Genomic DNA, 27,596 nt, shown 5'->3' on the forward strand with positions numbered 1-27,596 from the left:
AGATGGTCTGCAGTAACTCCAGAGTTTTCCCATGCTATCTGCTTGCTAATCTCACCAGCTACCCTTGCTTGTGCATGCATACAAAGAAGAAAAAGTTTTCTTGGGGGAATGCAGGGGCCAAGAAGGGCAGAAAACCCTCATACATCTAAAGTTTAAGAAAGATAAATCAGGTTGTACCCATTTAGTTCCAGGCTAAAAATTAATCACATTGCTTCTACTACATCTCTCCAGACAGCCCCAACACCCAAATTAAAGGGGGTGGGGGGTGGGTGGGTACATCTTCAGAACATGCTACCTCCTCCCTCATAAAAAAGTTTCCTGTTTCCTTACACTCTTTCTCCATATTTTATTAGTTTTTAGTCCATGCAAAACTATGCCAAAGGGGGAAAAAGTAAAGAGCTTTCCCTTGTTTTCTGGTATTGATTTACGTTGCAGCCTTCTTCAGACAAACAATTGAAACCATCTGTATGCCTGATGGGGACTAACAAAAAAGCTGATGAAGTATGACTTCATAAGGTCTCCAATGCAGACCAAATTTTTCTCTGGAGAGTCCATATCTCAATCGGTGCAAGCACCAAGACAGTAACAAGCTGACACCTTCCAGAAACTGCATCTAGTCATTGTATTTTCTCTTAAACACGTACAGAAGCACGGCTTTGGTGCTCTGCTTGCTTTCCTGACCCGTCACTTCCTAAAAATAGTGATTAAAATATATTTTGTTTACCAGTGCAATGGCCATGTTTTTGGCTTTAATATAGATGTTCCTTCTCCTGCTTCCCTTAAAAAAGTTGTAAGATCTCAGATTTTATGTTCACTAAGTATTTTATATAGTATTAAGCTAAAGACAAAACCAAACAAAAGCTGTCAGTGGCTATGTCAAAAACTATTAAAGTACAAAAAAATCCTTGTCTTTAAGACTGTGGGGGAATCAGATATCCTAGCTGGTCAGTATTCCACTGAATGCAATATTCTATCACACCTCAGTACAGCGTGTACGGGACTTCCTGTGTGCAATTGCTAGTGCCACACCATCCTCCAACATGCACTAATGCTGTTAGATGCAACTTAGTGCAGGACTTCACTCCTGCCTAAGATGCCAAAATCAATGATGTTCTCTACCCAATGCATCTGCGTCATTACGGAGAACTGACCAAAAAAAGCATTTACCGATTTTCCCCTCCTTTGGGATAACAACCCTTCCTTCTCCCCACAACTGTAATGGTTAGGAAACACTGCTTTCCTCTTTATTTTATTGCTCATTTTCTCTCCGTAACACACTTTCTGAAAGCAGTTTTGTCTTTTGCACTGATTAAATGCAGTTGGACAGCAAGGAGTGTTTGTGATTAAGCACACTGCTTAACAGCTGTTGTTAGACAGCTTTGGCAAGGCTCTCTAGGCTAGCTGGAGGGAAGAGAAAGAGGCACAGCAGAACCAGGAAACTGACTTGCACTGAAGAGAGTTGCAAACCATCTAAATCCAAATTTAGGCTGAACAATTACTTTATATACTTTACCCTTCTCAAGAAACCCTTTATGTAAACTGAATTAATCATGCATGATAAAAATAAATGAGGCTATGTCTGAAACATGGAAACTGGAGAGACAGAGATGAGATGAGAAGGAAAAGCCAGACAGAAATGGAACTGCAGATTAAAAAAGGCACAAGGTTTAATTAAACAGCTTATCATAGACACAGTGTCTTGGTGTTGCTGAAATTAATGTTAACCATCTATGATCATCTCTCTGGGGCCTTTTAATCGCTGATGCTTGTAGAGCGAAAAAAAATAAAACCGTAACAAACATTCACTGGCTCAACGCATTCTTAGTGTAGGTTTGCTGAAGTCAGAGACACCACACCAACAGTTCATCTGCCACCAGTACCTAGGAGCATCATCACTGGCAGTTTTGCCATGTACAACAGCGTTGACATCAGGCCATATAACATCCTCTCAGGACTGCAAATTGTATTTACTGTCCCATGGTAATTTGACATTAAGGAGAAGGGAAAGGAAGGACAGTAGCTAATAAGATTTCTCAATTATTACAAGCATGGAAAATCTTTAATCCCCTTTTAAAATGGAAACAAGTGCACAGTGGGAGAAAAGAAATGAGACACACACAGAAGTTCTGTCTCAAATACAGAGTATTTTGCTTTGGCCAGGTAGCTGCCCAGACTTGGTTTTTGACTCTGAAAAGAGGTGTATACTCTGGAGCCATGTCTGGGTTTTTTACTAGCATTTTTTCTACTGACGGGATCCTTTTCTCTTCTGCAGTCTCAGCTGGCAGAACCAATTACTTGGTCGTCTCCTGATGCTTCAGTCCTTTCGCTGTTTTCCGAAGTACTACACACAAACTTAAAGCAGCATGAGAACGAAATACAACTTCACATAGACAGCAGTACAAAGTGTTACCAGCTGGGCACAAAAGACAATTTCTTAAAAATAAAATATTGCTCCACTGACCACCCACAGCAGCTAGCGTGATTCCTACTATTTAGGGTAACACCCCTATGACAGCTCTTCTTCTAAAAGCCTCTCATCTCAGCTACCAAAACAGTGGTTTGGATTATTTCACGTTTCTACTTAATACAAGCATGAAAAGACCTATCAGACCTACATTGTTTCCTTAGCCTCCCCATTTCATTTCCTGTGCATTGGATCAAGTTCAAAAGATGATAAAATCAGATCAAGCTCTGAGGCTAGGAACTGTGAAAGGTGGAATGAATGGGCCAAGTGTCATCTCTTTTATTCATTAGCCACCTAAAATGCTGGCTACACAGCTACAGAAGGTGAAAAAAAGGAATAGCGCTAAAGGTGAAGGCCAAAGTATTTACTGAGAAGGGTACAACAAGAGCACTCATTCAAAAACCGAGTTGCTTTGATGGAGCAGAAGAAATCTTCCTCTCAAAAAATTCTGTATTTCACTCTGCACTCCATTCTACCTTCCAGTACTTCAGGATGGGTCACTGCTATGGATGCATTTAGCATGTCTTGCAATATGAAGATACACCCCATGCATGCTATTAAAAACAGGCTGGAAAGGGATCTAAGTTACCTAGTCCACTTCTTTCTCTTCCTCTAGAGCATGATCAACTACATCTGTGTGAATCATGACTAACATTTATCCAAACCTTTCTCAAGGATCTCCAGTTATGGAGATTGCCAGCCTGCACAATTACTCTGCTCTAGGGCTTCACACATTTTCATACTCATAAAAAATATTATTGCAAACTTTTATGAAAAATGTGTCCTTTGATCTCATCTCATCCACTGAAAATACAGGTAAAATACTGTTCTGTAACTCTGTGTAGTAGCTTTTTACACAGTTGAAGACCTGAAGTTCTTCCTCCTGCCTTTTTTCTTTAGGCTTATTAGTCCCAACTCTTTAGCTTGCCTCGTAGGTTATGTTTGACAGATGCCTAATCAGTCTTTTTTTCTTTTTTTTTTTTTTTCATCTTTCCCCTGGGACTCTTCCAACCGACCACTAATTTTCTAAAATTCTGTACTCAAAATTGGATGCGTACCTAACAGAGGCCTTACAAGTGCTGAGTAAAGAATGAGGACTTCGTGTCCTGCAGCTCACCATCCTATTTCTAAAAGCCAATGTAGGACTGCTTCCCCCTTCCCAACAATGACTACATCACACTGTTAAAACCATGAACATCTTGTAAGCCTATAGCTTCTAGACCATTTTCTCAAAAACTGTTCAACACACTCACTGTTCTCATTAGTAGTTAACTACTTCCACCTATTCACATTAGCTCAAATGTGTTCCAATTACATTGCATGGTATTTTGCCAATCAATTTCTCCCATTTGCCAAGACAATTTTGATTTCCAACTCTGCCTTCAAACACAGTTTTCAGATGATATGAAGTTGGGAAGGATGTCAGCATTATAAACATACGGTCTATTGCATCATCCCAGTCACTACTGAAAAGCAACATGCAACAGTGGAGCCAACAATCTGAAGTTACAGTTCTAGCTCAAAAATCCAGGGTGGAGAGGAAAAAAGCTAATCATGAAATTATTCTCTGTTGTTAATGCATTTCCACATGCCACAAACCAGGATGCAAGGAAAGAAAGCTCATCTGGACAATACGCAACCACTTACTACCAAGGCTAAGGATTTTTAGCTCTTTCAAAGTGTATCTCTGAGGAAGTGAGAAAAAGCATTGAGTTTTGAGTAAAGGTTTAATTATTTATATTCTCCCTGTATAACAGAACAGCTTAGCACTTCTAACAAAAAATTGTATTTTAAAGGAATCAACTGTCTGAACATATAACTAGAGAAAATAAGAATGGTTTTACTTGGCTGTCAATCAGTATGACGTTTGTTATTGGTTGTCTTTTCTTAATCACAATAGTGGATAACTGTGAACAGAAAAATGTTCATCAGCAATATGATACAGTGCTACACATTTTTAGCACTTGAATAGTACTATTTTAAATTACTTTATATTTTAATGCTTCTCAGTTTGGAATCCTGGCTCAGTTTGGAACATGCTTCAAATTCAACCGAGGAGTTCCACTGCTCCACCTGGATAACCACACCAAGAGCACCTAAAATCCATAAAACCGTTTACTCCAGCTCTGTAAGACATTCATACATACTTCAAGCTTCTAGGTTGAGAAAACACAGTCAATTTTAGACCCTGAAAGGACTACAGCTAATGAATTTTTAACATACAAAGTGAGAGATTACTTCAGATTCAGCAAGTGTTGACATCCTACAGATTTCACCAGCCTTCTGCCTGTTAATGTTCCTTAATAATTTTTATTTTGTATTTTTAAACAGATTAATTTTTTTCTCTTCCTAACGTATTTAACAAACAAAAATATATAATAGAAACATTAAACAAAGTTACTCTGCCAATTCACACACTTCTAAGAAATGCACAAACAGTAAATTCCTTCCTTGGATATACAATATATAGCACAAGTAAGTTCCAGGGAGTCTTCCATTTTTCAGTTTGTTCTTGTCAAGGAAGAGTCTAACAAGTTCATACAGTTTAAAAACAACAGTACACTCACTAACCAAATATAAAACTTAGTTTCTCAGGAAAATATTGAACTGCTCTCCATTCCTCCCTCCCTTTCATTTCTCCTCCTTTTATAGCTTCTGTTGAACAAGTTGTTGGTAAGACTCCTCCACATGTCAGATTTGAAGACAATCCTGAGGGCATTTCGCTTGGCCAATGTTCTTAGCAATTATCACATGATGCATGAAATATTGCTGTGAAGGGCAACAGGAGACAATCCATGCTATTCCCCAGTAAACAGTACATCACAAACAACTGCAGAGTGGCAATGGTTGTGTATGGAGGGATGGACTGCATCACCTCCGTTTGAAACTAAACACAATCCAGCCAGGCTGACTGCACACAGCTTGATGTCTCAGCCAATGATCAGGGAAATCAGAGAGAGCAAGACTTACTTCTGAGTGTGATAGATTACCTAAACTCCTAAGAATACACACCAAAAAAAAAAAAAAAAATCTAAACTGTTTGCTGTTATACACAACACAATTTTTGTAAATTGCTAAATAAAATAAGTAAGCAAACAACAAAACAAGTCATCAAAAGATTTTTTTTTGTGCCAACCAACCACTTTTTTTCCACAGATATCCTCAGAAGAAGTCTCCACCAAAACTACAGACCAGCTTCAGTACAAATACACAAGATCAAAATATAGGCTATTTTTGACAAACACAAGAGCAACACTTCTCACTTGCCAGAAATCCTCTTTCAATTCCAAAGTAACACACACGTTTCATAAGAATTTTTATTCTTGGCATCAATCTGCATGAAAGATGGGTATTAATGCTTATCTTTCTTCCACCTATGAGAAACTCTGGCTGTGTTATCCTTAGGGGATAACCCTGCCAGAATCTACAGGCAGCGATGGAGGAAAGGAGACACTAGCACTAGTATCATATGATACTGTTGTGGGTTACTCCTCTTTAAATAAGGTCATTTCCATCAGCTCTCATGCAGAAAGCGAACACACTTAACTCTCTAACCCACGAACACTGGATAGTATTTTTCCTTCACAAAAGTAACCATGTGGCAACCACCAACCTCAAGCTAGTATAAAAAGCAGATGGCATGCTTTCAGAAAGGCTGAGACTGACATCAAGAAGATTTCTGTGCATGGGTATCAAATTCTACAGAAAATAAAACTTCCTTTTCAAACTGGATTAAATCTTTGAACAAACTGCAGAACAAAGGGAACCAAAATGGTTTCAGTTTGGAGCAAACAATTCCTTCATGACCTGTTATTTAAACCACCACCCCTGCCCCCCCATGGTATCAAGATATTTTTGCTATTGTACAGCTATTTTTAAGAGATTGAGTATTTCTGCCTCTTCTCTGAAGGTACTAAGGGCTAATCTTGGGTGCTAACTCACACGAAGGAATGAGTAACCGGCTCTCAGAACAAAGTAACACCTGGGAAACTTACCTTATCGCTGTCTAGCGTGTTCTGTGAGGTTCGAGAGGCAATTGAAATAGTATCAGGTTGGCTGCTACCATCTCCCTGACTGTCCAGGTCCTCGCCGTCTCTGCAAATATTTCAGTTCTCATTACAATATTAGCACTGTGTTTGTAACATGTTAGTTCCCTACTTCCAACTCTAAAGAAGGTGCATCTAGACATTGTGGCAATGGACACCAGCCAGCCAAACTACCTGATGCAAAAATTAAATATTCAGCACTTAATAATTTCTTCTACGCTTTAAGAGAACAGATTCATTTGCTCGAAGTCTACACCATGTAGAATTAAGGCAACAACCAACCAGACAGAACTATGGCAAGAAACCTGCACAGCCACTTAGCTAAAGTTAGCAAACAGAACGTGCAGTCACACATTTTAAGCTTCATGAAAGGAAACCAAGGACCTGAATAACACATGCAGAATTGTAAAAATCTAAAATATACAGCTATCCTGTATATATATATGTATATATATACACACATAGTATAACTATACTGCAGTTCCAAATCCCTTCTGTAATGGCTGAATGGACACAAGTCAAGGACTGTTCAGAGCAGAAATCTCAACAAATTCAGCATTGCAGGAAACTGGAAATTAATTGTAAGATAAAGCTGGCCAAAATGACTCGTGCTTTTGTCCAGTTCACTGGACGTTTTTAGAAATTCATCACTACAGAGGAAAAGAGTGCTGTCGTGTACTTAGAGATTGCTGATTATTTTAAATACTACTTACCTTCTTCCTTTCTGTTTTGTTGTTGGTGCGGTTTTGGGGATGTGGATCGGCTCTTTCAATGCTCCTTTCAGATGAATGGTCCTTTCTTGTATCACTTCCCGGATATGTTTGATCCAGTCCTGTTTATTCTCTATACTGGATGCCTTTGATATGCAAAAGAAACAAAACCCCCACAATGGACTATTATAGCTGAGAAGATCCACACATACATTCAGCTAGTAAATGCAAAGAGGAAGGCACAAAAATGACTTTGTGAATCATTTTTAAAAACTTGATCAGAAAATAGGAAATTCAAGCTAGTTGTCTTCATTTTGAATTGCCAACACTGCTTTACACTTCTCAACATTATTAATATTGTTAGTTTAAAAAACATTTTAATTTAGATTCAGAATCCTTTTATAACTTGAAGGCTAAAACACTGTACGCTTACTCTAATGTGAGACAGAATTAAAGAATTCCTGTAATAACAACTTGAACATTAGTATTTTAAACTCACGATACATTTTAGGTCAACTCTAATTCTACATAATAACCTACTAACACTGAAAGAAAAATCAACTTATACGCAGCACATACACTTCTACAATACATTTAAGGTATTACTCTTCCCAATTTTGAAACATACCTGGAAGCAGCAAGCTAATTTAAGGATTGTGTATTTTAATAACTGCCTGCAACATATCATCTATATTTTTGAGATACCCTGGAAAAGACTTGATATCCAGCTGCCCAACCTGTAATATGATTGTTTAATCCAATTTAACCCCGCACCTGAAATGCTATTAAATATAAACATTATTGCAGAACTAAAAAAATTATCAAGTATAACTTCCTACTTCTCTTAATTGCTGTCTCCTGAAATAATTCGCTCTGAATAGATGATAAATATTTAATATACTATAAATATTTAATAACCACAGATTCTAAAGGGATAGAGAAAGTTGCAGGAACAGATGGAACAGTTAAGAAATTATCTTTGTTTTCTTTTACAAACAAAAACATTTAGGAAAAGAAGCCAAACACAGTTTTGTTAAATCTTTTATTTAGGTTTTCATGAAATTTACTTACAATGTTAATGAGCTAAAGAAGTGCTAGTTTCCAAACCTCAAAACCAAACAAATAATAGTAATTAAAAAAACCAATAAAATTGTTGGAAAGCTTCACATACCATGCAAGTTATCTAAATGTCCTATGCTATAAATAAAGATCACGAACACCTTAAAGTGTTCTTATGTCGAGAGAGTTTAAATAAAACTCCTTAAACTGCTCTACCTTGGGACTGAACAGATAGTATTATTCAGTGATGTACATTTTATTTCCTTGTACTTGTTGGCTGCTGTCAGAAAACTAATGTGAGCTCTTCTAAGCCTGTAATTCACCAGGAAAACATATAAATTTGAGTGGCCATTTTTAAGTGGCATCATTGAATAATTACCAAATATATATGTGAAAACAGGAACAAGTTTAATAGTGGGTGTATTAACCTGTAAGATGAACTTTTTTTCAGCTCAACACAGCTAAAATTTACAAAAGAAAAGTTTCAAAGCTGGCAGAGTCCTCAAAATATGTCAAATTACTCATTAGCTGCTTGTGGTATTACAAAAAAGTTCTCCACTTTTTGTCACAGTCACAGGAAAAATGATTTAGCCATTCTCCTAGACAGACAAAATACACTATTGACACCTGTAACTTCCCCAGACACAAAACATATAGGCACTGCATGTACTATCACCCAAAGGCAAGCATCCTCAGAAAACCTGGTAGCCCACAGAAAGATAAAAAAAATCTTTTGAAGTGTTTTGATTTCTGCATAAAAATTTGGGCCATGAAGAACAGCATCACCACCAAACACCAACAACTTGAGTATGAGATGTCACACTGATGCTGTGATTTGTTTGTGGCGTATCGGTTGCTCTGTCAGCTAGTGGCTGAAGTCTTCAAATTCTACAAGTCTGTGGGATTAAACCCCTTCCTGCTCCAAAGCTGTGAAACCAAATTTGTTTAAATCCTTCAGCAGACCACACAGATTCCCCTCTGCTGTCAAGCCACTGAGTTAAACACCCACCACACCCTTTACACAAAGGAAAATTAGGTGTCAGCAGCTGTCCCTCTGAAAGTAGGAAGTCATCGGTTGCTGCCTTCCCAACAAGTATGAATAACAAGATTTAATATAGACTGTACAAGCACATCTGCTAAAATTACCTTGAGAACAATTTTGTTGTCTGAAGTTGGTGTCCTTCCAACCCATAGAGCAAACTTGCAGGGGTCGCCTTCTACGTGTTCTGTGACACCCAGTTCAGAAGTCTGGAATTCAGAAAAATTTGTTAGGGTGATATGGCATTTTTTTTCCCAGAAGCCACAAAAGGATGCTAATATTATAAATAATTGAGCTCTGCTATTTAAAGACAGTTTTAGAAGCTTGAAGCTAACTCATATGCTAGAGAGAATCCTTTGTTCTGGTGGCAGCAGTAGGGTTTCTTCCAAAAAAAAAACCAAACAAACCTGAAAACTTCAAACAGTTTTTCCTGTAAAATAACAAAAAATAATAGCATTTATAATCTGAATACCAAATTGCTAATTTTACATTTTTGACTTGACAATAAAAGCCTTATAACTCTAAAAAAAGGTGTTTGGTAAAATAATGTGTTGGCTTCTAGTTAATTTTCATCAGGGAACACTCACTACTTCATGATTTTTATGTTTTCTCTCAGCTAAAATATGCTCAAGAATTCTCTTGATACCTTCTAAACCTCTGATCTCTTTTCTGCCAAAGGAGCCTCTCCTAGTGTGTTTCCTTCCCTCTGAAACAGATGAAATAATTCAGAAATACAGTTTCCTTGGAGAATTTTGTGGGACAACTACATTAACAATCCGTCTCTGTGAATGTTCTAATGTCAAACCTTAATAGCTAATAATCATCCAAAATGTTTTCACTTTCCAACTGGAACAACATCTCAATCATGTGAATTGGCTCCCAGTTAAACAATTCATATAGGCTCTGCTCCAAAAAAAATTGCAAACTAAGAAACAGAGCTCAAAACTACAAGAGCCCTGACTCCAACAGACAGCTGCTAAGCATTCTCACATTATTAGAAGCTGTATTTTTCCCCTCATACACATCACCACTAGCACATACACAGTTCACTGCAAGAGATGTTGGATATGCAGTACCTGAGTAAAAGTAATTTTTCTCCTGTCTCACTTGGTTGACAACTTGTTTTGTTGTTTGGTTGGTTTTTTTTTTTTCCTGCACCCCTAAAAAAAAACCCAACCGAACACATTCACCCTTCCAGCTTTGTCATCTCTTTTTGGCAAAATGGACTCTCCTTCATTGAAATACTTAAAAGCCTGTGATGCATTTTAAACTTGACTCACTAACAACTTTCTGTGTTAAAAAGCTTGTAAAATACTTAATCCAACACTACATTATGTAATTCAAAGAAAATACACACTACTGCACTGCCCAATATAAAGTCTGAATGGGTGGGACAGTAAAATTTTTAGTGTCATTTGTCTTTTAAAGCCTAGTAAATTTAGAAGCCTTGGTACACTTCTGAATATTGTCAGTTTTACAAGGGACAGCTGAGGGGAAATGCAGTATAGGTCTGTACGGTTAGGAAGTGGCAAAGCAGACGTTGTTCACTGTCCCTTACGATTCTGGGAGGCATCAAGTGACACTCGTGGGAGGGAGTCAGGTTCAAAACCCGACACAGGGAGGCTGGCCTGTGCCCAGCATGTAGCTGAGCAATACAGCTCTTTGCAAAGGACACTGTAAAAGCTGAAAGTCTGCGTGAGATCCAAGGATAAGCTCACAGAAGATAAACCTGTTGCAGGTTACTGCATAGAAACCACCTTCAGGTGAGGAAGCCCCTGAACTGCCAGTTACTGGTAGCTGGGAGAGTATTCTGGCAAAGTAACACCTGCTTGCCTTGTTCCCATAGCCCTCCTTAGGCATTTGCTTTTGGATACTTTATTTCTTGCCAAACAAGTTCATCAACACATTCTTCCACTACACAAATCATGCCACTGAGTTTCCTGTGCTGGGGAAACCATGGTGGTCATCATGCCTGAAGTAAAGAGAAGGACTTCACTTTCGTAAAACCACCCTCCAGAGGTAGGATACAGGGTAACGTGCAAAAGAGATCTTTAGCTTGAGTCAACACGCATGCTTTCAATATCTGTACGGATGCCTTTTCTAAAGATCAGACTATAAGAACTGCTGTAATATTAAGCTGCGCTACAGGATGTTTTGCCAAGCAGAATCTGAAGACAAAAAGAATGCTTGTATTTAAAAAATGAGGCACAATGGGAGTCCTCAAGATTTCCAGTACTTTTTCTAGGACCCAAAGCTATTACTAAATTCCTGACAGAGGAACTGACATGATAAGCCTACGTGACTGATTTTTCAGCTGTCTCCCCTCCTACATAATGCCTTGGCAGCTGATGTTACCCTCCAGTACACCAGAAGTTTTTTGTATTTCAGGTTCTTGAGAGCAGCAAAGAAAGGTGTGATCAACAAAACAGCTGCAGCTGTGTTACCTGCTAGGTACCTTGTATCAGGAAGGAGAGCAAGTGTGGGCAATTAAGTGACAGAATATGCAAGGTAAGATCCAGAAAAAAGAGGTTTTATGAACAACCTGCTTTACCAGTTTGGACACAGAGGTGGGAGAGGGAATGAGTGAAGGAAAAGGAGCTGAAGCTGGGAGAAAAATATTTATACCATCTAGAACTAGTCATATATCCTGACAGGATCAACAGATGAATAATATCTTTTCCTTCTCAGAATCACACTCTAAAGTAATTTCAAGTACTTGTTCTAAATTGTCTAGCAGAAAAGTTAGTCTTGCCTCCAACATATGCAGAGCAAGCCATGGGAGTCTGTCTTGTCCCTTGGCTACCTCAGCTTACAAAGTGTGAATACTGCTCTCTCCCAAGTCATCCGATGAGACAGAAGGTTAAGGACATGAATTCCAGGGTCACATTTTGCCAAGCATACATGTACAGATGAGGAAAGCAAGAGAAGATTTTTAATTTTTTTTTTTAAATGGGAAGAGAAACATCTCCATCTTTACATTCTTTTAGTAGACCATAAGAGCTATCCTTTTATTTACAAAATGTTATTGTAAGACTACTTGTCTCAGTGGACATTCTGGAATGAACTTTTCCATAACAAGGTGTTCTTGCCTTTCCAGATCAGTATGAGTAGAATATCCACCAAAATGAATCCTTAACATGAATATTACTACAACAATAGTGAACAAGCAAGATGAAGACAGTTTGTCAACTCCTTCCACCCTTCTGCTTTACACAAATAAGCCTTAAAGAAACAGCAATTACACACACAATTAGGACAAAAATTAGTCCAGCCCAATCTTGATTTTCCTTTGTCCTGACACACCAAGACTGCCACATAGCCTTCAGTAGTTACAGTCTACTCTTTCTTCTCAAAAGCAGGAATAAAGCAGCAAACTTAAGATTCAGTCTACACATACTGAGGCTGTTCTTTCAGTGCAATATTAATCGTTGTTCTTCAGGGACATGTAAATCATCTGAACTTAGTTGCAGTGTAATCTGGACAGTTTTCTAAATATAATCACGTTCTCCCATACTTACAAACAGTTTACTCTTGTAAATGTACTTGCTTCTTCCACTGGAGTCCTTTACTTCTTTACTGAAAACCAAGGACATCTCAAAAAGGAAAAGGTGCCTCTCTCTTCCCTTTCGAATGAGAGTTTTTGGGTCCCACACTTGGAAGGATTCTTGAAGGATGAGCTCTCCCTGAGATTCTATATTTTCATCAAAGCCTAAAAACCCAGGGAGAGGAAAGGTTCACCACGAAAAGCTAATAATATGAGGAAATTAAAAGCATTCCTTCTGTTTATTAAGCGATATGACGTTCATTCTGCCCGCTTCCACCCCCCCCCCAGCTTGCAGAAAATGGGATTCCAAGAAAGCAATACTAAAAACAAGACTTGATTTGAACATTGCAATATACTAGATATAACTGTAGCTCAAGTCTACATCTAAATTTAGAGATCCAACTGTTAAGAAGTTTATCAGTATCTCTGGCAGCATTTCACCAGTAAACAACAGATCTGTCTATGTCAGATTCTGGTAACCTCTTCCATAATGAAAATGATTTCTTTCATAAACTTTCTGCCACTATAGAAAATGAGCAACTTGCAAGGACAGAGAAAGCACGTCAGGTTGTTCTGACATCAGCAAGCTCCCAAAGGCAACCTGTTTTGGTGTACACCTTCCCTACCATGCACGCAGTGTGCATGCCAACATGTTCCAATAGGGGATGAAAAAAGATAGCAACCTGGAGCTGTTGCCATGTGGTCAGCCTGCCATTGAGTCACTCCAGCACTGATCCACAATAAAGAAAGAGCAGCGGGTTTACTTATCTTGAGACATAATGTAAAGATGAAGATTGAGAACATCAACAATTTTACTTGCATTGTAGTGATACAGAGTTTTTCCCAGTTTAACACACAGCTTTAGAGTTGCAGGATAACAGAAATTACTCTACCATACTGTTCCAAGTGGTATTAAACTGCATTTTAAACAGATTCCGTTTGCCAGTATTCTCTGAATAGAAGAGCACCATCCTTCTCAAAAAAATAACATTCTCACTATTCTAAACAGGGCAAAAGTATGGAGAGCATCAGAGGCAAGTTGCATCAGGATATTCATTCAAAATCCTCCAGAGACATAAAAAGGAAATGTGCTCACTCACTGTATTTGTCTAACATAAGATGACGAAACAATACATGCATGCTTTGTTATAAAACCAACTTATGTAAAAGATTAGGATATTCTCCAGAGTCGCATTCCCAGTGCTAAAAGTTTATTACCAAAGCTGGTCAGCATTTATACTAACACCATCTCACAAACAAAGCATTTGGAACCAATCCTGTAATCTGATCAACATCCCTATTGTTTCAAATTGGGGGAGAGAGGTGATTTTGAGCATTCATGTGATCAAGGATCACACTGCAAACCATTGAGCTTTATAGTAACTTGGACAATACTGGGAATTCCATGACAAGCTTCATTTTAGTACCAGAAGGCAGAAAGGAAGAAAAGGAATATTAACTAAAAGCACCTGTAAGTCTTTATTCAGCAACTGCAAGGTAAGGCAGCTCTGTTTTTATCTCAAAAAATATAAATGCCAAAGAAAACCACTTTTATTACTACATATATGATGGCACCATCACATACATGAAAACATGCCAGTTACAAAACAAATTTTGTCAGAAAGTTGTTCTAAGCACATAGAAGCAATTACATCCAACCTCCACTGTCTGCCATGAATATGATTATGCTGTTCTGGCTAAGGCTCAGGCTAAATTGGCTTATGCTGACATTTTACTGCCAGAAGATACATTTAATTTCAACCAGAAGTCTGTTATGGAACAGGCAGCAAACAGATGTGAAAATTACAAACTTCTTGGAGACAATTATTTGATATATAAATCAGCAAAAACCCCTCTAACACACTTCCATGCCTCATATAAAGAAGCCAAAGATACTGGTTGAAAAATTTAGCTGAAGTAATCATATCTGACGATTCACCTGTCACATTTTAGGTGAGTAGTGAAAAACTTTCTTAGCTTACATATTTTTCAAATCTGCAGTGACAGAGCTATAGATGAGGATAAAAAAAACATTAAAAAAATTAACAAAACTGTACCAGTTGTCTTGTCACAATTGATTTTCCTAAGTTAGTTTGCATTCTATATACCTCCAAATAAAAAGTATATAAAATACAAACCCAGAGATAAGGAAATATTTGCATTCTTCAGATCTTCTCAACATTTACAGCATATGACTGAATTGGAAAGTCACTTTGAATCCTACCTTCCAGCATGCTGAGGTGCATGGCATCATTGGCTCGCTTTGGCACACTAAGCATCACCTCCAGGCCATCCTTAATCTCACCTTTACCTTCTTCACAGCACGTTAGCAGCTCCTGCACAAGATGAGCAAACATGAGTACTCTCTATCATATATTTCTAGAGTAATATGATAGGCAACCAAACATTACTTCGAACAAGCAAAGAATCATTTTTGGCATGTAAAATCTTTTCAAACTTGTTACTCTGCCAATGACACGACAGCGTACTTTGTGCGTATCATGCTCTGTTCTTCAAGGAGCAGCCCAGCTTTCAGCTAGCCACCTCTAATTTAAACAAGATCATCTGCTTAATAAGAAATCTTTAAAAGTTACATTAAATAAAACATTTTTTCTGATAAGCACAGACACAGCTATCAGATGCGGCATGACATCAAGGCTCAGAACGCCACAGCTGCCAAGTCATGAAGACAGTGGAAAGCAGGACAGCACAAAAGGACTCCCTGCCTCCCATGTCAGTCTTTGCTCCGCTGCACCAAAGACCTACTCTGTGCTAGTGCTGCTAAAATGAAACAATATAGATTCTTTCAAATATTCTCTTAATTACTCTACTCTGTGTTCACACAGTTAAAAGCATCCTACAGACAAAACTTTTTAATACAAACAAGCATTAACTAATGGACGGAAGTCTGAGAATGGAATACACTTAAGTACTGTAGTGGAATTTACGGCGATGCTGTTCCCTGCCCATTCAACATCCCACAGATACTAACATAACAGTGCCTGAGCTGATACTCAAATTTCCTCATATCCTTTAAGCATTTGAACAGTATCAAGATAAAACGTAGCTTACGTAACCAAAAGGGCATATTATGTTCCTTCTATTATTCAAAAGGCCAAATGAATTCATTCCCTCAGGTTAATTTCCCTTTTCCTTTTTAAAGAGAAAGCCAGGCAATTCCTACTATTACCATTATTACACTATTTTTATTTAACTGTCAATACCACCATCACAGCAAAACACTACATGATCACGCTTAGATTTTGCATGGCAACTCCACGCAAAAGTGAGTGTAACTGAATACCCTCCAGGAGGCACAGAAGACAAGCAGCTTCAATACCATTTGGAAAAATACACAGAGAACTTCTAGAACCGTAAAATGCTTCAGCTATCTTCAAGCTGCAGGCTCTCCATCCTTCCATGTTTTATGTCTCTCTTCTTATGGGGGGCTGGGGGGTGAGAAAAAACCCCAGCAACTACCAAATAAATCCATTTTACTCTGTATCAAAGCCATCTGGCCCTACAACACCACTGGTGAAACTGATCTATCCCACCATTTCAATAATGTAGCAGCTAAGGCATATTTAGATTTAAAAGAAATAATTGTTGGAATCAATACCCCAACCTCTCTGAAACAGCAAGTATTTCTGTAAGTTGTAACTTAAGCAAGTTGCACCTTTTTGCAAGGGGAGAAGAGACAATAAGTTTCAGTTTAAAATAACAGACTTGTTTCTATCCAACTTGACTTGAAATAGCCTGTAATGTTTTTCAGAATTTTTAAAAACAATCAACCATGGCAGTTCTCAGGTAAAAAGGGGAGACAGATCAGTTACAGTGCTTTTGGAGGCAACTCTTATAAAACAAGCAATGTCACCTACCAGAGACCCAGCGCAGTTCAAGAACACCGCTGCTCAGTCAACAAGATGTGTCCACTGAGTGAAAGCTCTAACTACAGGTTTCCAGAAGTTTTGTTTAACAGCTATTATTTACTTGACATTTCCAGGCAACATTGTAAGTAACAAGAATGTGCAACAGTTGTACTCAGTGTGTGTGTATATAGGCACATATATATATTTATATATTTTATAGATCTTATACATTATAGTTTTACAGATATAAAAAAATGACATATTTTACAGTACTTAATACCATAAACACAGCCAACATCTCGCCAAAGTTTGTTGCAGAAACCATCACAGAAATGTGCCTGTCTATGGGGCCATAATTTTTTTTTTTTTTTTTTACTCTGGAAATGCAAATTTTATTTTCTAAGTAAACATTAGTAGAGAGGTATCTTTTTTTGATTTACAGGAATCTGGACAAAAAGTGGCTTATTTATGCCTTCTTTCATTTTCAATGGTCTCCCAAAAAAATATCACAGCAATTTTTGAGGCTGGCCAGGATACTGTGGTCTTGGAATGCACAGTAAAACAGCCCTCCTGATTTCAGCAAGAGCTTTGCTTTCTTAAGAAAAGCAGATTCAGATGAAGAACTCTCAATTAGCACTGACCTTTAAAAGAAGCTGGTATTTTGTTATCCTTTGGACAGGTTTGATAAGGTAAGAGGAGATAGAGTTGGCCAGTCCATGTCGCTGCTGTATCTCCTACATGAAAAAAGCAAACATTTGAAGTTTGTGAGCACCAATACTCAGATATAGCTTACTTTGAGGGCTATGCAATAATACACATTAACTACAAATTCTATTTCAGCAAGGAGAAATAAAAAAAGACAGGATGACAAGATATTCCAACTACAGTACAGATGTTGTCCATCTGCCTGCTCACTTTGTACAAATATTACCTCCAAGGGTATCTGTGAAGCATTTTAACAAACCTAAATACAAATAGCAACAATTAGGGATATTAGACATGTGGAAACACCTCTTTTTTAAAAAAAAAAAATTAAAATCTGTATTTCTTTTGCTACTTGCAAGACAGAAAAGAATTTCAGTGTTCCGAGGAACAGCCAGGACTCTCACAGGAAGGCTGACGTGGAGGTTTCTTAGCATCACCTGCTAGTTTAACTGTTACTACTCACGGGAAGCATTTTCCCCCACAAGGGGGAGCACGAACTAACATTTTCTAACTGATCGCCAGAGGTACCAAACATTTAAAAAAGAAAACGGGCGCTTAACATCAAAAAACAGAATGACCTCCATAAAGCTAAAGGAGGAAAACAGAATTAGATGATAATTAGATGAGATAATAACAGATTTCAAGTACTGATCACGGTTGAACGTCACAGCCAGTGTTTGCCATTTATCACAGTATCAGATATGTTTTAACCACGATTTCAAACGGCAAACTATGCACCGCACCTATGTGCTTTCTAACCCTGATTACAGAATCAGAAGTTCCCAAGATGGGATACACATGATGTTTTCACATGGTCCAGTGGTGGCATCAATGGAGGCTCTTGAAGATACCTGTGCATAACGTTAGGTCTTCACACTTCTAATCCGCTTTAGGTGGATTAGACGGTGGACAGCTCTTGATACATTCGTAAAACAGAAGGATCAATGTGTGCCCCTTTGCAGGTGGTGGCAAGAAATTTCTAATACAGTTTTATCACAGCCCTTTGCTATTTTTTAAAATAGTATTTACTAAATGTTTCTTTGAAATTTTTTATCGTATCTGTCTGACTTCTTGTAATTTACCTGCTCTTCTTCAAACACCGAAAACTTAACAGAGGCTTCACAGAAAGTCTTAACCTTACAATGTTTAGAATCCCCATCTCCTCCACGAAAGGCTCTTGAAATTAACCCCAGGAAATCCAGGGATTTTTTGCCTGTTTGATTTCTATTATGTCCTTCCCTCTACTTCTACAAACAATTCTAAAAATCATTTGTGGTGTCAGTACACAGCTAGTGACTCAGAATAGTGGAGGAGGAGACAAACAGGGGTAAAGATCACTCTAATCAAATTATCTGCAAATACATGTTCCTCCAAAATTCATTCAGTGTGGCCAAAATTCCTCCCCAAAACCTCTTAACAGCTGCTGCATTTTGGTCCTTTCTTAAGTAGAGTTCTTACACGTAGACCAAGTAACCTTGGGACTGAGTAAGCAAAGTGGTTGGTTTAGCAGCTCTGAACAATGGCTGTCAACTGATTTACCACTATATACAATTACCACTATATACAATTCAAAGGTGCTCCAAAATTTTAACTAAGATTTCAATCTTTATTACATACAACACAAACTAAGCACATCAAAATGTTAAGATTTGCAGAATGTGCTTGTGAGAGCTGAAAATTCATGTCTCACAGTAGTTGCTGCCAGAACCTGCTTCCAGTTCTGAACTGCTCTGATAATGTGACAGTGACTTTTACATTTGATTTGACAGCTTTATGAGACCAACTGAGCAATAAAAGTTAACCATGTGAGATACAAGATTGATTTTCTTGATCTGACACTAAATTGCAGGATTAGTACCAAGAAACTTGCATTTTCCTAAGAAGAGAGGCATGCAGCATAACTGCAAGTACATGATTCAAACTGCAAAGGCACACTTAAGATGGACATGAAGTACTTACATCAAAGTATGCTCCTGCATGTTCTAATATCAGCTGGGTAGAATCTGGCTTATTTTTACAGTAAGTAACATACATTTGGAATTTATCCGCCTGCAGAACAAAATGCAAATTTACACATGTTATCAGAGAGCATCATTTATGTCTCAAAGTTTTTGCAGTTATAAAAGAGCATATCTTCTCTCTCAAGGAATTGAAATATATAGAATTATCCTACCATTTAAACTAGGAGCATAAGAAAATACATCAGGCAAGTAAGACTGAAAACAGCAGCAATGCATGCAAAAGGAGATTATTCATAGCTAAGACAAAGATACCAAACCTGAATTCAGCTTTAGGCAACCTGCATAAATTTCAAGAGCAGCTAAGCGTTGGCATTTGACAGCAGTGCCTTAATTTTTTTACCCCCAGTTAAAGATATACACATTTTTGCTCAAATTTGAAGGAAAAGGTACTTTTACAAGTTTTACAAATTTTAAAGGGACCTGAGAGCAAGAATCCATCCTTTCATGCTTCCTATCTCTTTTGTTACTTCTAAACATAAGTTTGACTTAATTACCCAAGTAACAAAGCAGTGTCCAACATCTTCTGGTAACTGTTCATATTTTTCCAGCTCCTTGAGGAATATACTATGGGTAGAAAAGAAACAAATAGTATGCAGTACATGAAACATTTTTATTAGATCAGCTGATATTGATCTGTTGTCTGTGAATAATGGTGGTTAGAAAAGTTGCTATTAATTCATACCAACAGCACGAGTTAAAAGAAATAAAAGTAACAAGATTGAATAAAAATGTGTAGAAACAGAATGAATATAATAAGTAATTCAATACAAACTGTGATGTGAAGATGAGAAATTGATCCAGCAGACATCCAGTTAACACATAAGAGCACACAAAAACTTAATAACTGCTGTTGTTCTCCATTAGGGTTTCCTACTGTTTCAGCTTCAAGAAAAGTTTAGCTTTTATCTCAAGACAGAAAGGACATGACCTGCTTTTTGGATGCTTAAGTTAACACAAAGCCTACAATGGACTGTAAAATCAGGTTCTGGAATATGCTAGGTATATTACTTGAAGGAATCATAACCCAATACAAACACCAATGAATTAACAAAGAGTTAAGACTCAGAGCAAGACCTCTGTACACCGATCTGCCTAGGAACCATTTCAGAGGAAACACAGTGGACAAGCCTCTTTCATGCCCCATGCTCAAGTAAACATAACAATGGTGGGGCATCTCCACAGAAGCTTCAAAGAGCCAAGAAAGAGTGGGGAGCCCTACTCCTTCCTACTAGCAGTCACACTTGGAAAGCAGGAAGGAGGGTTCTAAAGAAATGGCAGAGTCTTAAATTGATGTGCTATATCTGTATTCTACTGAGTTCAGTGGTTTCCATCTCTTTGGAACAACTGGAAAACCTACAGCAAAATTTTAATGTATTCAAATAATTTCTTAGAAGCTGAAAGATGTCCGATACTGAAAACGACCATTTCTAATGGTGTGCCTACCTGGCTGCAAAGAGCAACAACAGTTTAGCAATGCAAGAAGAAATCCTTTAGATTTTTTAATGGAAAAGTGACCATTATTCATATGCACAGTATTTTCATTAGGAAATCCCTCAGGTCATCATTTGGATTTAGCAGTAATATGGAAATGGAAGATAAGTCACTCACTTATTGTGGAACTCATAGATTTCCTGCATGTTTCCAAAGATAATGTGTTCTTTGTTTACAATACCAGGTGGGATCTCCTCGACTCCGCTTGTCATTTCCCATAGATATGTCTGCCCAGAACAAAAAAGATGCATAAGAAGTCATGATAAACTCTGAACAGAAGCACCCAGGTATCTGTAAGCATACATTCCTGGAAAAAATTGGGGAACGATCTCAGAGCATCATCTCCAATTGTGACAGTACCTGTTGTGTCAAATACAGGCTGTGATTTTGACAGTAAGATCCAAGTTCTAAAACTGACAATTTAAAATAGTCCCTGAGACTTCATCATTTAAAATGCGTAGTGTTCTTGACAACCTCTAATGCTTCAGGATATTCCTTATCAAGGTCACGTCTGCAGTCCAGAAGTTCATGTTTTGTGCAACAGCTAATACTGAACATTACTTGCTTCAGTGAGACAATTACTGGGCACTTTTCCATAGAACCTCTCTGAATTTCTATTCAAAAAGTCAGCCAGTAGCAGAACATGTGATACAGATAATAAGAGAATTAACACAAGCTCTTCTCTACTGCTAGCAAAGCACATACGGTGAACCCCTCCTTTTTCCCTCCCCTCTCTAAAACTAAAACCCCTCCACATTTATGAATTGGGAAAAGAGCAAATGCTGAAACTCAGTACTGACAAAAGCAAAACATACAGGATTAATTCCAAAGTGGCTGTTATCAGATGAAAATCTAAGTTTCTTCTTAATAGCAGAAGAGATACTTAATTTGGTCCTACAACTGCAAACTAATCATGCTCTGCTGTTAAAACCAGAAGAAAAAGAAAAGCAACGGTTTGAATCCTGCCTTCAAAGATTAGTAAAAAAAAAAAAGAAAACTTACATCCATGCATTCCCGGAGGTCTCTTACGTAAGCCTTTTCTGTCTGAATTAGCTCAGCCATAATGAACCTTAGGTGACAACAGAAAGAATAATCAAATCTCAGTCTGTTAGATCATTATGAATGCATAATAACAAGAATCCATCTTTCTCATCAACTTTTGCTTTTTCTATTGCTGCAAGAAAAATCTGAGAACTGAAATGTGAAGAGAGACAACAGATGAAGGAAGCATAAGAGGTAACACCCTCCATTACTAACCAGTGCAAAAAGAAATAGGGAAGGAGATGGAATTTTTTCTCAAATGCTTTTCACCTGCTACAGTCATTTAACTGTTGTCTTCCCTCCTCCCCTTACACATTTATTTCACATTATTTCTAAAAAGAAAAAAAGCATATTGAAAGAAGTCTAACGTAGTATTGAATGTTTAAGATTCTGACATGCTAGAATTATCCATAAGAACAAGCCATAGGAGCTACTGAGCAATACCTCTCTCTTTTTACCATTTATCCAATTCCTAAGCTGCCAGACAAGCTATGACATTTGTTTCATTATCAGGACTGATTTGTGCATTCTCATTGATTATAAGAAAATAAATGTATTACTCTTTCCTGCGGGCAGACTTTCGTTTTTCTTCATTAAGCTCATGAGCAGCATCACGCAGTTTCACCTCTGACCCAGGGACACTGGCTGGGATTATATCCAGCTGCAAGCTTTTGCTCTTTATTAAAGAAAGGAAGATTTGATTAAGGAAGGAGACAGTAGAAAACAATAGGTAAATCAAATGCAAGCAAAGCTTGTTTGTCTGTCATCACAGTAAAATTTTTCTTACCGATTTATTGGAATCTGAGGAAATACCCAAGGCTTTCTCTAAAGAGGTCCTGTATTTCTCCATGCGCAGGGAAAAGTCTCTGTACCTCTTATCCACTGCTGTGACACATTTTTTAATCTCTGTTGCATGAGCATGCCCTTTTTCACAAAAGCCATCAGCCAGCTGTATCAACAACTTCACCCTCTCTTTGGTTTGCTATGAAAACAGGAAAATATTGAACAGTTACTAGCTCTACCTGTCATGAAGGGGGTCATTTTACTTAACCTGCTACTAAGTGCAGCTGGAGAAGCCATCAAAGAAGCTAGCTTCCTCCTCTCTCTTCAGAACTCCTCTAAACTGATAGCTTTTTTTGTAACAAAACTAGCACAAGATGGATATTAGTTTCCTCGGGTTTTATTATTACATGACTAGAAGCAGGTTGTTTATTTTTCTTTCAAAAATCTGCTCTGTATCTAAGCCAGAGATTAAATTCTAGTAGCCAAGCTTTTCAGAGCATGGGTATTCTCCCTGCATCAATACAAAGGGGGTTTGATGCCAAAGAGGATATTTTGTCCGTTATCACTGAAGCACTCATATTGGACCTAGCGCACAATCTCAAGAATCTACCTCATTCAGACATCACTGAAATGGTGATACGGCGATAAGTCTTGTTACATGCTTTACACTTTATCAGATCAAGACTATATTCTTTAGATCACTTTTATATTATGTTTTGTTGTCATACAGTTGTTTAAGAGAAACTAAGAGAACAAGTATCCACCACTAAATCTGTAACTAGGCACTTTTCCCAATTACCAAGCTGCGTAAGACTATGCAGTTTCTTTTGTGTAAATAAATCATCCATAATGGATGAGTTTATACCTCCACCTCTCTCTCTCTGATACCATGTCAAAGTGCACTGTCAGGGCCCTTGGTAACAGGGAGTTAAGCAAAACAGCCAATAAAAACTTGACTCATGTCAGTTGGAAAATCAACAGTGTTTGTCTGTCTTTTTTTTTAAAAAAAAAAATCTTTTTCTTTCCTAATGGTCCCTCATCTGAGCATTTATTTTCTATGGAATTAGCAAGGGCTAATACATCCTCCCAACAGGTAGCGAAACGCCAAGGGAGTGACAGTAACAACATCCTTTCAAATCGGGCACCCACGTCATCTGCTGACTGACAGAGGAAACAAGGGGGGCAGTGGTGCTCTGCATGCTGGAAGGGATCCAGCAGAACAAAGGCTGGAGCAAAACTCAGAAAGAAGAAAATCCAGGTTTGAAAACCAAAAGTGATTTCTGTTCCTTCTGGATTCTCTTCTCTCCCTTCCCATGTGTCCCATCTACAAGTCTCTTCTCTTCCAAGGTAGTCCTTCAGGCAAATGAACGCCTGCTTACTTTCTTAGACTGTATTATTTCTCTACGAAGACTGGAGAGTCAAGAGACAGAAATAAGTGACACTTCGAACATGCGACAAAATGAAACACAGAAACAGACACGGCTACATAAGCTCTGGTACTTCAATCATGCACTAGTTGCCTTTCACACGTGAAAACTGGTGAGCCTCCCCAGTGACATCTGCATCTCCGTATAGGCCCCTAGAGATGCAGAACAACGTCATGCTGCCATGGCTCGAAAAGTTACAGCAGTACCACAGAATACTTTAATAAAATGAGTAACCTAACAAGTAAAGCTCTGATTTTTCTATCTTCTAATTAAATCACAGCTGAATAATAAAACGCCTTGTTGTATTTTAAATCCTAAATGAATGTGCAGTAATCGACAGACGTGAGGATGCAAAAGTGGAAATCAATGGCCCTCCAAGGTTTGTAGGTTTTTTTCAAAAACGTTTTAAAGCTATGTCACTACGATTCTGTCATGAAAAATCAACAGCACATAGGGCTAAGAGAGTTCCAGTAACAGTGATTATCTTCCGATTATCTTTTGGTTTATTCTGTTCCCAGCAGAAATACAAAGCTATTGCAAGTAAACAGATATTTATGGACACATCCTCAGGAGGGTTTGATTTTGGTTGGGTTTTTTGTGTTTTTTTTTTTTGTTTGGGGTTTTTTTTTTGGGGGGGGGGGGGCAGAATTTGTGGTTTTGTGTTTTTTTTGGTGGGTTTCTTTTTTTTTTTAGTTCTTATATAATGTTATTTATTTCTTTTACCTTTGCTGTGATCTGAAATTCTTCATGCTCTTTTAACAGCTCTTGAGTGTGCTGGATAGTGGAGCCAGTGGAAGTATGTGTGGATAAATAAAACTCTCCATTGTCATGAATCCACTCCAGGGCCTAAATGAAGCATTGATGAAGGAAAAGTAACAGATAAGGTAACATACTTTTGCCAATAGAAACTATCTGTAATTGGTATTTCACAAACACAGATTTCCCACAAGTAAATTCTACTGTATGTCACTTGTGGCAATCTCTAATACCTCTACAACATCAGGTTGAAATAATTCACTTTAATTCAGTGACACATGAATCTGAAAACTTCAGAGCAGTCCTCTACTACAGGACTACAGCAGTACACTAATAAAAGGTTCTAACTGACTTTGTCTACAGTTTTGTTAGTATACTCCCCAACCGAGCAAAAATCACTTTCTTGGTACAACACAGGACAGCTGTACTCAGATATACATCGTCCAACCTGTAAAACAACTTGTAATAAAACTTACATACATTTGTATGTAAGACTGACAAATGTGTAGGCTGAACTTTCCAAGCACATAAGATGCAACTGTCATTTCACTCTGTAGTTGACATGTATTCCAGCCTCACAAAGTATGGTCTGTAGTTACCTGTACTCCTAGAAATTAAACCTGCAGCAGCGGAGGAATGTTGAGATATATCAGTTAAACCAATTAATGTATGTATAGGTAGTAAAAGACAATTAACTAAGAACTGCAGACTTAAACAGTTTTCCTTCCACATCCTGGCACCTTACTCTCTCACTATTACGAACCATGCTGATCCATGTTATTATCTATGTTCTGCCCACATTAATATTTGCTGCCCTCTTAAGCATAACTCAGTGGTTGCAAGGAATCCTACTCTCTGGCTACTGGAAAAAAAGAGTCTTCTCAAACCGCAGCATAAGAGTAAAAATAAAAAAATGTAACAAAAGACTGACATTATCAAGTTTTTTTGCAGCTCTACATACAGGCTACTACAGCAGTATGCAGAACTACATGAACTTAGAAACTTCTTGGTTCTGAAAAAGCCAATACCAGATGTTCAGAGAGTTTAATACAGCTTGTTTAGAACTGTCTTGTTATTAAATGCATGTGTATCTTCTGTGTCTTTAGTAAATACATACAGCACTGGACAAAAATTTAATACTTCAAGAGAAAAAGTAGTAGATTGCTAGCAGGTCCTCCTTCTTCCTTTTCTTTCTCATGCTTCCAGTTACCCTTTTCTCCATTCACATTACCAAGAACAGGAAAAGTTCTATGCTGGCGGACAACAGATATGTCTATTTCAAGAGCATAACCTTACACTGAATCAGCAAAGGCATTGTTCATATTATAATCGCACCCACAATTTAAGCTCAACAAGGCTGTGACTGAACAACATTGATTCTCTTCCTTCCACTTCGGATGCTTTTGCCTCTTGGTATAAAAACCTGCAAGTGAGTAGAAAGCCTTCAAAATTCAATGCTGAACGTGAATGCTAGGGTACCATTTACCTAGTCACATACTTGTGCAGATGCAAGCCTGTTGAGATAGGCCTGCGCATTTGAAAAGTCACTGATGGAAACAAACTAACAACTTTTGGACTACTATCAAGAAAAGGGATATTTCAACCAACCACCTGTATGATACTCCTTGTCATTCTAATGTTGATCTTTCCAAGTGAAGACTGACAAGGACAAGCAGCACAGCACAGCTGATATTACAAATTACATTTATTTTGATACTTCTCACTTTCAACTTTTTAACCTCCACCTCTTTTTGGTGGATTTATTACACAATGCTGGAATGAATGATAAACAAAAAACTTTGCCTCCCCAAATGCTGCCCTTTTTGTAAATTTTTGGCAGCTCTCCAGAGCCACAATGACATAAAGTTCATCTCAATGTTAATTCCTACAGTTTAGATCAGCTCTCATTTCATGTGAGGCTCAGGATTGCATGCTGAAGACAAGTATCTCCATACAAAAACCGGAGCAATCAATTTAGTGATCAGGTGAGCCCTTAACTCTGGAATGAGTTGAGAGCCTAACATTTCACTTGCAAACTACTATGGTATCTGCTCCCACTGCAGGGCATCGAGTTCTGAAAGCACAAAGAATAGGTTCTTCCAGCTTCCAAACAAAAATCTAAATTAAGACAACATTTCCATTTTTTGGCTAATCAGTGTGGAGTCCATATATGGTTTGGTTTCCTTTGCAATGACTGAACTGGTGATTGCTGAAAAACGGGATTTACAATGAAAACGCTGACAGATCTTTATCTCCAGTATTTGATTGTTAGCAATTGCTATAGAAAAGCAAGTAGGTCATGTGCTTGGCAGAGGCTGGAGTTAAGGCTATTCAAAAGTGGAGTGGGGGGCAGGGAAGGGGTGGTGGTGGTATTTTAAAGAGGTATTAACCTTTAACTTTACTCCCAAAATTTATCTCGCTTTACTTTCTTTATGAAAGCATAGAAGACAGACTTTAGGAATCTTTCAAGAGATCAGAACAGACCACTAGTATTTAAGCTACTGTCTATACTGACTCTCAGAAAGAAATAAAAAGTTAGTTTTTTGAGTTCTGTACAGTAGATCTAACTATATTTCACACCATGGGCGTTGTGTCCTTTTCTGTAGAAGCGGAACAGATAGCTTCCTTTCTTTGTCCTATA

General features: G+C 37.9%; 1 protein-coding gene across 4 annotated transcripts in view; it reads right to left on the reverse strand.

Moving 5' to 3' along the window:
* TRIO (trio Rho guanine nucleotide exchange factor) overlaps nt 1-27,596 on the reverse strand; it is a 254,719-nt gene that overhangs the window by 70,395 nt on the left and 156,728 nt on the right. For all 4 annotated transcript variants that reach the window (XR_005103017.1, XM_037379282.1, XM_037379280.1 and 1 more), the window contains exons 21-33: nt 24,923-25,045; nt 22,777-22,971; nt 22,550-22,665; nt 21,951-22,017; nt 21,066-21,175; nt 19,952-20,021; nt 19,396-19,485; nt 17,373-17,465; nt 15,087-15,198; nt 12,837-13,027; nt 9,426-9,527; nt 7,224-7,366; nt 6,460-6,559 (exon numbers count right to left, since the gene is read on the reverse strand). Coding sequence is in view for 3 of the 4 variants with exons in the window: in XM_037379282.1 (XP_037235179.1) it covers nt 6,460-6,559; nt 7,224-7,366; nt 9,426-9,527; nt 12,837-13,027; nt 15,087-15,198; nt 17,373-17,465; nt 19,396-19,485; nt 19,952-20,021; nt 21,066-21,175; nt 21,951-22,017; nt 22,550-22,665; nt 22,777-22,971; nt 24,923-25,045 (1,512 nt within the window). In the remaining variant the exon portion in view is untranslated. The remainder of the gene's footprint in view (nt 1-6,459; nt 6,560-7,223; nt 7,367-9,425; nt 9,528-12,836; nt 13,028-15,086; nt 15,199-17,372; nt 17,466-19,395; nt 19,486-19,951; nt 20,022-21,065; nt 21,176-21,950; nt 22,018-22,549; nt 22,666-22,776; nt 22,972-24,922; nt 25,046-27,596) is intronic.

This window comes from Falco rusticolus, chromosome 3, assembly GCF_015220075.1.
Source record: "Falco rusticolus isolate bFalRus1 chromosome 3, bFalRus1.pri, whole genome shotgun sequence".
NCBI classification, from domain to species: Eukaryota; Metazoa; Chordata; class Aves; order Falconiformes; family Falconidae; genus Falco; species Falco rusticolus.